The 14,428-nt window shown below is 36.6% G+C and overlaps 1 protein-coding gene across 1 annotated transcript; it reads left to right on the top strand.

Moving 5' to 3' along the window:
• The first annotated feature begins 6,836 nt into the window (after positions 1–6,836).
• On the top strand, positions 6,837–8,758 carry LOC104112030 (cytochrome P450 94A2-like). The gene has a single exon (XM_070191377.1). It carries the CDS (start codon positions 6,905–6,907, stop codon positions 8,438–8,440), a length of 1,536 nt encoding a protein of 511 aa, XP_070047478.1. The 5' UTR covers positions 6,837–6,904; the 3' UTR covers positions 8,441–8,758.
• The last annotated feature ends 5,670 nt before the right edge of the window (positions 8,759–14,428 follow it).

The raw sequence follows: 14,428 nt of genomic DNA, 5'->3' as shown, positions 1-14,428 counted from the left end.
ATATCATTATGGATTTTATATTTCGATATCAGGAAGGTGATAGAAACGGCCTTAGACTAAAATAAGGTATTTTTAGAGTGGGTGTTTCGGTTGTGGTATTTATAGGGGTAATTATGATGTGGTGAGACTCTACAGATGTTTGGTGGCAATATTCTTGGGTTTTGGTGACCTACGTGGTTTGGTCGAGTTAGAAGAATTCAGTTCTGATAGTTTAGTTATGTGAAAATGGATTTCAAAGTGTTCTTGATGGTTTCTACCATGATTTGAACCGGATATTTCCTACCGGTGTGGGGAACGTGTTGTGTATTGTGGCTTCCTCCTGGAAAGAAGCAAGAGAGAGGTTTCCAACTAATAGGGTATGTAAATTATTGGTGACTCAAAGATGATAATGAGATTCTTGTGCTTGTCACATGATGGCATGATAGATGTGATGTGTTGTGTGGGATTTAGATTTATATGTACGAGGTGGCAACTCATTCTTGAAAGGAAGATCACGAATTCTGGACTGAATGGTCAGTGTTATATATTTAGATGAATGTTATAGTTGCTCGGTAATCCCTGATAAGGGTGTGCGGTTGAAGGGGCATTGTGTTTTGATTTACGGAGGTGCATTGGTATTACGGTACTCTCCTAGTTAATAGACTACTGATATACGAGTTATTGATATATGGCACACAGGAATTATGGGAATATTTTTAGTGGGATGATCGTGCATGAAGGATGTGATAGCCATGCGAGTGCTGGATTGTGATCAGTTACGATGGTTCATGTGTACTTATTTGATTGCTCATGTATGATATGCTTGAATTAAAGGCATGTGACCATGCCAGGCGGATTATGTTACTGGCACGTGAATTGTTCATGCGGATCCATGTACTGATATTATTAGCACGTGAGTTATCCGTGTGGGTCCAGATATTTATATTATTGGCACGTGAGTTGTCCGTGTGGGTCCAGATATTGATACTATAGCATGTGAGTTGTCCGTGCGAGTGATGTTAATGTGAGCTCTAGAAGAGGTGGTTACTGTTATTAAATTTGTGTGTCTTGGTTCTACTTTATATATATATATATATATATATATATATATATATATATATATATATATATATATATATATATATATAATGAGCTTATAGCATTACAATTGTGGTGGTGCTTGTTGAACTTACAATACGGTTCTCTACTTTGAGACATCTTCCATTTTGGCTACAAGGTTGCGTAGTTGTGGATTGAGTTGTATTGGTCTGGCATGTCAATGGGATAGTTGTGTTAAATACTATAAGGTCATTGGACCTAGAATGTGTACTACCAGGTTTGATTACGGTATATTGGGAGGATAATATTGAAAGTCGGCTTGGAAAGGCATTTTGGTTCTAGTTGGGGCGGGAGAGGTCCATGTCTTGTCGATCTGATAAGATGTTATGAGATTTCACGTGTTTCTTTCATTATCAGCAATGTGCGAAAGTTTTAGAACGAGGTTTTGTTTGATATGGGGTTTAATACAGTTACCGGGTTACTTTGGAGTAGTTAATGTGATCGAAAATGGTGTTGCAAGCATGCGAGTTGTGTAGTATGTTAAGTGATTATATCTGGGGTTATGGTTATGGCTTAATACAACTTGTTCAGACTCATACAGCGTGTTTATGTGAGATACAGGTCTTGAAAAGAAATTCTGAATGTTGGAAATTGAATTCTAAGGTTTATGGGCTAAGGTTGAAGTAATGATTTTTAATTATCTTGTGTTGTTAGGCCTATACAATTTACACGGAATAGGGTGGCATGGGATCACCCCCGAGTATGTGTGTGGTAGATGGAATAGTGATGTGGTGGCGTGGAAACAACTCCTGCCACGTTCGAGGACGAACTTATGTTTTAGTGGGGGAGAATGTAACGACTCGGCCGGTCATTTTGAGTATTATATCCTTGTTCCCTAATTTACTGCTCAATTTATGCCGTACAATTGATTTATGATTTATTGGGTTAGTTGGTTCGGGTCCGGAAGAATTTCGGAGTGAAATGAGACACTTAGTCTCATAATTGAAAACTTAAGTTGGAAAAGTTGATCGGATATTGACTTATATGTAAACGACCTCGGAATTTAATTCTGATGATTCCAATAGCTCCGTATGGTAATTTTGGACTTAGGAGCATATCCGTAAAATTATTTGGAGGTCCGTAGTGAAATTAGACTTCAAATGCCAAAAGTTGAATTTTTGGGAAGTTTGACCGGGGGGTTAACTTTTTGATATCGAGGTCGGAATCCAATTTTGGAAATTGGCATAGCTTCGTTATATGATTTATGACTTGTGTGCAAAATTTAAAGTTATTCCGGATTGATTTGATATATTTCGGCACAAGATATAGAATTTGAAAGTTCAAAGTTCATTAGGCTTGAATTGAGGTGCGATTCGTAGTTTTAGCATTGTTTGATATGATTCGAGGCTTCGACTAAGTTCGTATGATGTTTAAGGACTTGTTGGTATATTTGGTTGAGGTCCCGAGGGGCTTGGGTGAGTTTCGGGGTGATTTCGGACCATCTCTAGGCCATTTTTAATTATTGGTTTCTGCCTACAGGGGTGTGCATCGCGATCGCGAACATTTGGTCACGTTCGTGAAGAGCAAACAACAGTTTGGGGCTTTGTGAATCGCGATCGCGGAAGCTCTTTCGCGATCGCGTAGAACAAATCTCTGCTGCACTGACCCAACTTTGGAAGCTTATATCTCGCAATCTATAAGGAATTTAGAGATGATACAAAAATAAAAGTTGTAGCCCTTGATGTCTAGTTTTTAGAAAGGTTAACTATTTATGATTTGGAGTTGTATACCAAAGGTTATGGTGGATAAACTATAGGCTGTCTGGGAAGAGTTTGGAAATCTCCGTTGCACAGGGTTGACTTTGGAAGCTCATATCTAGAAATCTAAAAGAAATTGGGAGATGAGAAACAATTAAAGTTATAGCCCTTGGTATCTAGATTTCAGAAAATTAAACCATTTGCAATTTAGAGTTTTGTACAAAAGATTATGACCATTATACTAGAGGTTGTCTCGAAGAGTTGGGGGAGTTTGTTCTTTGCGATCGCGATTAGTTTTCCGCGATCGCGAAGAGCAATTTTGGGGCTGAAAATTTTTGTGATTTGCGATCGCGAAGAGTAAATGCCTAGACAAAAGATATATTTTGAGGTTTCGGCCATTTTAGCACATTTGGAGCTATGAAGCTCGGATTGAAGCGATTTTCACCATATGGATTGGGGTAAGTGTTCTATATCTGAAAGTAATTATACTTCATGGTTCTATGGTTATATTCATCATTTATTTCGGATTTAAATGGAATAAAATCAACATTTTTGCAAAATCTTCCAAAAAGGAAAATTTAAGATTTGGAGGTCGAGTTGTTATCGGAATTTGATAAAATTGGTATAGTTGAAATCGTATCGGAATGGGCGTTCGGATTTTGTAACTTTTGTCGGGTTCCGAGATATGGGCCCCAAGGACGATTTTTGAGCTAAATTTCGGATTTTTATGGAAAATTAGTATTTTCTTATGGAATTAATTCCAATAAATTTTATTGACTGAATCAAATTAATTGTGGCTAGATTCGAGGCGTTTGGAGGCCAATTCACAAGGCAAAGGAATAGCGGAGTATTTAATTACACGATTTGAGGTAAGTAACACTTCTAAACTTAGTTCTGAGGGTATGAATCCCCGAATTTGGTATGACATGAATTGTTTGGAGGTGACACACACGATAGGTGACGAACATGTAGACGTGCACCACATAAAGTATGTCTTGAATAAATCCTGTGAAGTAGTAAAATTAAAGAATCATGTTATTATCTGAACATGTGGAACGTGTTAGAGGAATTAAGTTGAGGCAAGTAATAAAGATCATGTTTAGGCTATGTACCGATATTTTAGGACCCATGGAGTCGTGATGCTGTTGAATTAATTGTTCTAAAATATACATTTCACACTCAGTAATAATTGTCCATTGTGAGGATATTTATGAGATTGAGCTGCGCAACGCAGCAGGCCATTTGGCTTTATATATGTTATTATTAAATGGATCGGGGTTGCCCGCCTGCAGCAGGCCAGAATGACTTTATACATTATTATTGTTTTGGATCGGGGCTGCCCGCCTGCAGCATACCAGAATGACTTTATACATTATTATTGTTTTGGATCGGGGCTGCCCCGTATGCAGTAGGCCTTATTGGCTTTACTATTTTATAGACTAGGGCGGCCCGCCTGCAGCAGGCCTTATTGGTTTTATTATTATACGGATCTGGACTGCCCGCCTGCAGTAGGCCATATTGGCTTTATATCACGCTTGGGCTGAAGGAGCCCCTCCGAGAGTCTGCACACACACCCAGTGAGCACGGTTAACTTATAGCGCTTGGGCTAAAGGATCCCCTCTCGAGTCTGTACACCCCAGTGAGCGTATATGATTATTTATACTCGGAATGGATTTCCCCGGACATGGGCTTGTCTTACGTACTGCTTATATATATATGTTTGGGATGGATTATTCCCAGGACATGGACTTGCCTTACTTATTATATTGTAATGAATTTACATGGACATGGATCTTGTCTGTATCATTTGCATTTGGGGATAAATTACCCCAGGGCTGGATTGGCCTTATACGGTACTGAATGACTGACTGTCAGTCGATGTGTATATATATACGGGTTGAAACACCCCGGGGCTGGACTGGCCATAAACGGCACCGAGTTTTCGAATAATTGGTGACCAGTATCTATAGGAGGTCTTGCTACTAAGATGTCATATTCCTTATATCATGCAGTATTGATCTATTTCACTTGTACTGAGTTTATCTGTTGAACTTGAAAGCATGTTGTACCATTATTTTTACTGGATTGTACCTGAGAAGATCGCCATTTCTTTCAGCCCAGAGGTTAGTCTTGTTACTTATTGAGTTAGTTGTACTCATACTATACTCTGCACCTCGTGTGCAGATCCAGGTACTTTCGGATACGGAGATTGTTAGATTTCAAAGTACTATCAGTTGGAGACTATCAAGGTTGTTGTTTGGCGTCCGCTGACCTTGTCTCTCTTTCCTTCAGTTATTGTACTGTTCTATCTTTTCAGGCAGTAGTTTTTATCAGTCAAACATTGTATTCACATTAGATGCTCATGTACTCGGTGACACCGGATTTTGGGAGTGATATATTTGAATTTTTGAGATTTCTTCCGCTGAATTTAATTATTTTGTTTTCAAATTTAAAAGAAATGGTGGTTTATTGGGATTTTTGGCTTGCCTAGTATTGAGATAGGCGCCATCACGACAAGTGAGATTTTGGGTTGTGATACCAAGTGAGATTTTGGGTTGTCAGCGCGGAATTGGACCTCCCTCAAATAGATGGATCTGGGATTGATTGTGGTCACTCAAGAAGATGCTTCCCTAAAGCAAGAACTTTGAGCAAAGTCAATCTTAAGGGACTAAGTGTTCCAGTTACACTAGGTATCTTATACCGTCGTGTGTAAGATATTTAATTATCCTTGTTACATAAGGGTTACTGCAAGGCAAGTAAGAGTCAATAAAGACGTGAAAAGACGTCGAAGATGAAGAGGTAAAATATTTATAAGTAAGTTTTCATAGCATTACATGTCTCCTCTGCTTATGCCACTGGTGATTATTATTTTTTGATATGTAATTAATGAATATTTCTTAAACTTTTTCATAGTTCTCGCTTTTAACGTATTATTTCAAGTTTGGACTTAGAATTTTTGAATAGTCCAATATGTTATACCCATAAATCTTAGTAACTCAAATTTAATTATTTTGTTTTCAAATTTAAAAGAAATGGTGGTTTATTGGGATTTTTGGCTTGCCTAGTATTGAGATATGCGCCATCACGACAAGTGAGATTTTGGGTTGTGATACCAAACAAATCCGACATTATATGTATACAAGTTTTAAAAAAAAATTACATAAAAATTATTTTTTGATATGTAATTAATGAATATTTCTTAAACTTTTTCATAGTTCTCGCTTTTAACGTATTATTTCAAGTTTGGACTTAGAATTTTTGAATAGTCCAATATGTTATACCCATAAATCTTAGTAACTCAAATAAAACCCAAAGTAAAACCAAATCAATATTAATGCTAACAAAATAAATTCAATTCAATAGTAGGAATGATAGTATTTAATCTTTTTTTTTTATTTTATATTTTTTAAGTTTTGCATTGTTTAAATAGTGCAAATAGTATTTTTTTTAAAATTATTTAGTCATGTAAGTAATACTTAGTACTTATTAGCCATACATATTAGTCGTACTTATTTTAGTATGACTTAACACTTTTAGATTATGTTCATTTTCATTATGACTTATTTATTAGCTATATTCATTTTATGCGATATTATTATATTTATTGTTGAATATTTTAGTACAATGTCATGGCTTATCTCACGCTATTTTGTATTATTTTTCTGAGTAACACCTTATATAATTGTATCTTAATAGGACCAAAAAAATATTTGGAGTACAAGTTGTATATTTTATACTATTAAGATTTTACCGGAAAAAATTCAAAAAATGCCAAAAAAATCGAGATTGAAAAATTTAATTTTTGTTAGTGGTTTAGTTTATAGATTTAAAAACCCGACATAATTAGTTTAATTTGGTAATTAAAAAACCCGTTCACACCCCTAATATCAATTGAGATGTTTAGTATATGAATTTGGCCTTACTTTAATATTAAGAAAGAAAACTACCTATAATGCTTACACGTGGGAAGATATATTGTTAGTAATGTTTAAAAAATAAAAGTTAGAGTCCAAAGGTCTATAAATAGCTCTAGGTAGTATTCATAGACATCTTAACGCTTCTACTCATCATCCAAAAGAAAAAGTTAAACCGCAAAAAGATAGTAGTAAATGATGATAGACTTGGAGCTTTCAACCTCTTTACTCTTTTGCCTCATTCCTTTCCTCTTCCTCTTCTTCATCAAAACCACTTTAACCAATGTTTTCCCATCCAGTAAATCCACCAGCAAGATCCCAAAATCATATCCAATCATTGGTTCCTATTTCTCAATCTTAGCAAACAAAGACCGTCGAATTCAATGGACTTGTGATGTTATTCAAAACACTTCCAACTTAACTTTCACTCTCAATCGTCCTTTCGGTTTTCGCCAAATATTCACAGCTAACCCCTCCAATGTCCAACACATGCTCAAAACCCAATTTCACATTTACCAAAAAGGTAATGTTCTTAAAACAACTATGGCTGATTTTCTTGGTGATGGCATATTTAATGTGGACGGTGACATTTGGAAGTATCAAAGACAAGTTGCAAGCCATGAGTTTAATACAAAATCTCTTCGCAATTTCGTTGAAACTGTTGTTGATACAGAACTCAACGAAAGGCTAATTCCAATTCTTGCTACTGCTGCTGCCAAAAAAACAGTTGTTGATTTTCAAGACATTTTACAAAGGTTTGCTTTTGATAATATTTGTAAAATTGCTTTTGGGTATGATCCTGCTTATTTATTACCATCACTTCCTCAAGCAAAATTCGCAGTTGCTTTTGAAGAAGCTGTTAGGCTAAGCAGTGAAAGAGTCAATGCTATTTTCCCCTTTTTATGGAAAATCAAGAGAAAATTGAATATTGGGTCCGAGAAAAAATTCGGGGCAGCTGTTGATGAAGTTCGCCAATTTGCTAAAGAGCTCGTGAAAGAAAAACAAAGAGAACTCAAAGAAAAAACATCGCTCGAATCAGTGGATTTACTATCAAGATTTTTAAGCACTGGCCATTCGGATGAGAACTTTGTTACAGATATTGTTATAAGTTTCATTTTGGCTGGCCGTGACACAACATCTGCTGCTTTAACATGGTTCTTTTGGTTAATTTCTGGACACCCAGAAGTAGAAAGTCAAATCTTGAAAGAGATCAAAGCAAAATCTGAATGTCCAGTGTATGATGAAGTGAAAGACATGATTTACACACATGCTTCACTTTGTGAAAGCATGAGATTTTACCCACCAGTTCCTATAGATTCTAAAGCTGCAGCAGAGGATAATATTTTGCCAGATGGTACTTTTGTTAAAAAGGGTACAAGGGTAAGTTATCATCCCTATGCAATGGGAAGAGTGGAGAAATTATGGGGAAAAGATTGGGCAGAGTTTAGGCCAGAGAGGTGGTTAGATAAGGATGACGTGTCAGATAATTGGACTTTTGTGGCCATGGACACGTATACTTATCCTGTTTTTCAGGCGGGACCAAGAATTTGTTTAGGAAAAGAAATGGCATTTTTGCAAATGAAGAGGGTGGTGGCTGGTGTTTTACGGCGGTTCAAGGTGGTTCCGGTTGTAGAAAAAGGTGTTGAGCCGGTCTTCGTGTCTTACCTCACTGCGAAAATGAAAGGTGGTTTCCCTGTGACAATTGAAGAGAGGAACAGTACGAATCTTTGATCTTTCAGCTGTGGCCAAAAAGTACGAAAGTAAAGGTTTTTATTGCTTCTTCCCGCTTACTTAAAGCATTTATTTTTTGGTTTTCCGCTATCTGTATTGGAGCCCGTCAATATTTAGATTCGCTCCGCGTAGGACCCTATTCGGAAGAAGCACTTTCTATCAATAATTTTTTTATACTCAGAATTTGAACTTGAGATCTCTGAGTAATATCATCCAGTGCACCACATCTTTTGATGGTTATTTAAGTGTTTGGATTTTGTGATATTTATTTATGTTTGTATAAAGTTGCTTTATAAGAAGTGAGTATTATTTATTACAGTATTGTTCTTCATTATAATTTATGTGATACTTTTTATTTTTTTAAATTTAAATTATATAAGTTTAAAATTTTAAATTTATTTTTTAGTATATTGACATGAGAAAAATTATAATTTATAATATTTTAATATAATTTTTAGATATTTAAATATTAAATTGATCTGATTCAATTTAACTTTAAATATTAATCAACTTGACCGGGACGAAGGGAGTATTATTATTTGTTATGAAATTCAACGAATCCGCTAGAAATCTTTTTTGTTTCTTTAAGCAAAAAGGAAGCCCACTAATTTAATGGTGCTAAATATAAAAGCTTGTTAAGTGCTTTACAACCTTTGAGTCCAAGCAAGTGAAATTGTTTAAACAAGAGTAAAATCTACTGAAGCACTTTAATATTTATTTGATCCATTCATTTTTAATTGTCCACTATTAACTTCGCACATTCCTTAAAAAATAATAACTAAAATACATAATTTACCATGATACCCATATTAATTGGTGTATAGTATTAATGGATTTGGAATGAGAAATTAATACCAAGGGCAAAACAGGTAAAACAAAAATATGATTCTCTTGATATGCGAAAAGTGACAAGTAAAAATGAAAATTTATTTTTAGAATACTTGACAAATAAAAGTGAACGGAGGGAGTAATGTCATAACCCAAAATCCAACTAGTCGTGATTGCATCTAACCCAACCCGCTAAGTAAGCCAATTAACAACTATCTAATTTAATGAGATTTATTAAGACAAATGAATGATGAAATAGCTGAACCTTTATACATTTCTTAAGGACTGGTAGTACAAATCATGAGCTTCTAAGATTTAGAATTTACAAAGCTGGTATGAAATAAAATATATCATCTGTTTAAAATATACATGAACAAATTAAAATTCTAAAGCTACTAAGATCAAGAGGCAGCTATGACCGGAACGTAGGTACATCTTCAAATCCAACTCCCGCCATACACAGCAACATCCAACATCTGCACGCAAGGTGGAGCAGAAGTGTAGTATGAGTACAACCGACCCCATGTACTCAATAAGTAACAAACTTAACCTTAGGTTGAAAGTAGTGACTAGCTTGGACAAGGTCAGAGTCCAACACCAACACCCAGGAACAACTCATAATAATATAACTAAAGCGGTACAAGTAATAACTCAAAGATATAATGCTCAGCTCGTTCACAGTTCCGGAAACTAGGCATATTTTTCAAGTATAACAGTAAAACCCAAATCTTTTACCGAAATCACCAAAATATGAGTAAGTTTGTAAAATTGTGATTTTTTCCAAAATTTTCAACAGGTAATTGTTTCATTATCAGATGGCATGAGGAAAGTACATCTCTATGCCTACATGTCAATGTGTATGAGAAGTCATGAATGACGTAATGCAGTACATCATGAGAAAAATGCATCTCTATACATGTATGTCAAGTGTGCATGTCGAATGCAATGCAACACAGTGATAAAACCATATGCATACTCTCAGAGTATCAATTCACTCAGTCCTCACAGTAACTCGGCCCTTCCAATCACTCAATCCTCCCAATCACTCGACACTCGCTCTTGGCACTCTCGCTCAGTAGGTACCTCGCTCACTGTGGGTGTGCAGACTCCAGAGGGGCAGATCCAGCCCAAACGCTATAATAAGCCAATCATGTCATAAATCAATAAAGTCTGTTTGCGGCGTGCAGCCCGATCCCACAAATATCCTCACAATCAGGCCCCCGACCTCACTTAGTTATTAATCTCTCCAATCTCTCGGCCTCACAAATCTTATGTCAATCGGTCCAAACAATGATAATATGATGTGAGACAAATGATAACGGAGACTGAGATATGATATGCAATGAATGAGTATGACTAATAGCCTGTTTGGCCAAGCTGAAAAAATCAGCTTATTTTGAGAATTGCTTTTTTCAAAAGTGCTTTTCAAAAAAATAATTTTGGAGAAAAGCAGTTTGTGTGTTTGACTAATCAATTTGAAAAACACTTTTGAATAATAATTTGTGTTTAGCCAAGCTTTTCAAATAGTATTTTTATGTGTCAAATTACAAATAAGGACATGAAAAAATTTGCTTAATAGTTAATATTATATAAGTAGATAAATAATTATAAATATTTATTATTAAAGATAATAATTAAATTTTTTATTTTATTTAAGTAAAATATAAAAATAAAATTAAAAAGCACTTTATTATTCAAGATAATTTAAATATATCAAAAATCATCCAATAAATATGAAAGTTCATTCCAAAAGTTATTTTATATTACTTAATAGTTTAAATTAAGTAAGGTTATTTTGGTATGTATAATATTTGCAAAAGGTATTTTTGGTAGGAAAATAAGTCAAAACTGCTTCTGCTTCTGGAGAGAAGCTACTTTTTCTGCTTCTTCAAAACTGCTTCTGCTATTATCCAAAAGCATTTTTTTTTCAAAAAAGGCTTGGCCAAACACCTCAAATTGAAGAAAAAAGTACTTTTGGCATGGTGAGAAGCTTGGCCAAATAGGCTATAAGTATGTAATTGCAATTTAAGCAAATAGTTCAACAATAGAAATGACTTCAGTGGGTCCCAACAAGATAAGCATGTAGCCCAAACATGGATCACAACTCAATTACACTAGCACGTAGAAATCTCATGGATAAAGACAAGATTAGGTAACTACAGAGTACCACAGAAATAACCGAGTCATAATTCACACGGTGCACGCCCACACGCCCGTCACCTAGCATGTGCGTCACCTCAACACCAAACACATAACACGTATATTCGGGATTCATACCCTCAGCACCAAATTTAGAACTGTTACTTATCTTGAACAAGCCAAATTCAATACCGGGCAAGCCAAACGATACTCAAAACATGCCATCCCGCGCGTATCGACCTCCGAACGACCCGAAACTAGCCAAAGGTAATTCAAATACATCAAATAATTCCTAAGGAAATAATTCCAAATGATAAAGGTCAAATCTTTAATCAAAAGCCTAAAGTCAACCAAAATGTCAAACTCGGGCCCGCACTTCGGAACCCGATGAAACTCATAAAATCAGATAATCCATTTAATTACGAGTCCAACCATACTAGTTTCACTTAAATCCGACTCCGAATCGATGTTCAAAACTAAAAAATTCACTCTATGTAACTTTAGATAAAACCCCCCCAATTTCTCTTAAAACTTCATAATCCAATTACCAAAAACGAATATAGATTCACGAAATATAATCAAAACCGATGTAGAACACTTACCCCAATTCATGTGATGAAAATCGCTTAAAAAATTGCCTCAATCCGAGCCCCAAATCTCAAATTATGGTAAAAGAACCAAAACCTCGAAATATATAGAATCTGCCGAGCATTGTTCGCATTTACGAACCAATTTACGCTTCTGCGGGCCCGCGTGTACGACCCAACCTTCGCTTCTCCGAACAGGCCCAAACTCAGTAACCATCGCTTCTGCGCAAAAATTTTCGCATTTGCGACCCCTCGTCAACAGTCCATTTCCACTCATGCGATAAAATGTCTGTATCTGCGCCTTCGCAGATGCGAAGAAAACTCTGTATTTGCGGCCTCCTGCCTAGTAGTGCTCTTCGCTTCTGCGCTCATGGTCTCACTTCTGCGGCCATCACATCTGCGCAATACTAGTCGCGGGTGCGGAACTTCAGAACCAGCAACCCCAAAAAATTCAACTTAGTCCAAATATTATCCGAAACTTACCTGAGCCACTCGGGACCCCGTCCGAATATACCAACAAGTCCTATAACATAATACGGACTTACTCAAGGCCTCAACTCACACATAACAACATCGAAACGACGAATCGTACCACAATTCAAACTTAAATGAACTTTGAATTTTTAACTTTCAAAACTCGCGCCGAAACATATCAAATCAACCCGGAATAAACCCAAATTTTGCGCACAAGCCTCAAATGACGTAATGAAGCTTTCCAATTCCCGGAACCACAATTCGAATCCGATATCCTCAAAGTCAAATCTCGGTCAAACTTATGAACTTTCCAAACTATCAAATTTTCAACTTTCGCCAATTAGTGCCGAAACCTTCTAGAAATATCCAAATGTAAATCCGGGCATACGCTCGAGTCCAAAATCACCATCCGGACCTAACAGAACCATCAAAACTCCAATCTGAGGTCAAATACTATAAAGTCAAACTCGGTAAACTCTTCCAACTTAAAGCTTCAATCATGAAATTCATTCTTCCAAATCGATTTCGAATAACTTGAAAACCAAAATTGACGATCCACGCAAGTTATAATACATCATACGGAGCTACTCATGACCTCAATTACCGAGCAAAGTGAAAATTTCTCAAAACGACCGGTCGAGTCGTTACATTCTCCCCCACTTAAACATACGTTCTTCCTCAAATATGCCCAAAGTCATTCCAAAGTCATCAAACCGCCGTGTAACCTTACCATGCACATACCCGGGGGTGATCCCACATCACACTAATCCATATAAGCCTGACGACACAACCTAGTTGAAGACCTTTAATTCAACTTCAGCCCATAAACCTTAGAGTTCAATTTCCAACATCCGAAATTTCCTGTAAGACCTGAATCTCGCATCTACACACCGTATAAGCCTGAACAAGCTGCATCAAGCCATAACCATAACCCAAGACACAATCACATGATATACAACATAACTCCAATACTCATAGTAATAACTTTCGATCACAATAGCTACTCAAAACAACCCAATACCGGTAATAAACCTCATATCGAACAAAACCCCATTCTCTAACCTTCGTATACTGCCGGTGATGAAAGAAACACGAAGAAACTCGTAACCACTTATTAGATCAACAAGTCGCGGACTCCTTCGACAAGAACTATAGCCAATTTCTAAGCCGATCAGCGACATCCTTCCAAATATACCGCAATCAAATCCGATAGCACTCATTCTAGGTCCGATGGCCTCATCTTATCAAACATAGCCTCCCTACTGACATGCCACACCAATTCAACCTTAAGCCACAAACAGTGCAATCCATGCACCAATACGCAACAATTCAAATGCACCAAAAAGTAGGAAATGACTCAAATGAGAGGACCGTCCCGCAAACTCAACAAGTACCACCACAACCGCAATGCTATGAACCCATCATACATAGTAGAACCAAGACACACTAATCTAACACAAAGGATCACATCTCAACATAATTCTGCTGCAATGCATGACCCCATCCAAACACTGGTCCATATGAAATACCTCAAGCCACAATGCTCCAAATCAACAACCACATGCAATTTGACATCAAGTACACAAAGTGAATGGCCATAACCATGAAGAAGCAAACAATACCGTATACCACAACCAGAAAATAGCATAACCAAGGCACAATCAACCATTCCACACCCCAATCACCATCTCGCTCGAATTCCGCTATAAGACCCAAATAGAACCGCACCATGTGTGCATATAACCAACAAATCACAACCCTCGTAGCATAGAGAAGTAACACATAGATCATATCAGAACACGAATAAGCTCAACTCTAACCAAATGGCACATCCCTCAACAATAACAATACTGAGTCAACCAATCCGACTCGGTGTAGAATACACATCCTCATTGGGCCTACCAATGGGCCCCAAATCAACTCTGGTCATCTACAAATAGATAAATAACCTTCCGAAAGT

Source organism: Nicotiana tomentosiformis, chromosome 1 (genome assembly GCF_000390325.3).
Source record: "Nicotiana tomentosiformis chromosome 1, ASM39032v3, whole genome shotgun sequence".
NCBI lineage: Eukaryota > Viridiplantae > Streptophyta > Magnoliopsida > Solanales > Solanaceae > Nicotiana > Nicotiana tomentosiformis.
This window is presented reverse-complemented; position numbering and strand designations above follow the sequence as displayed.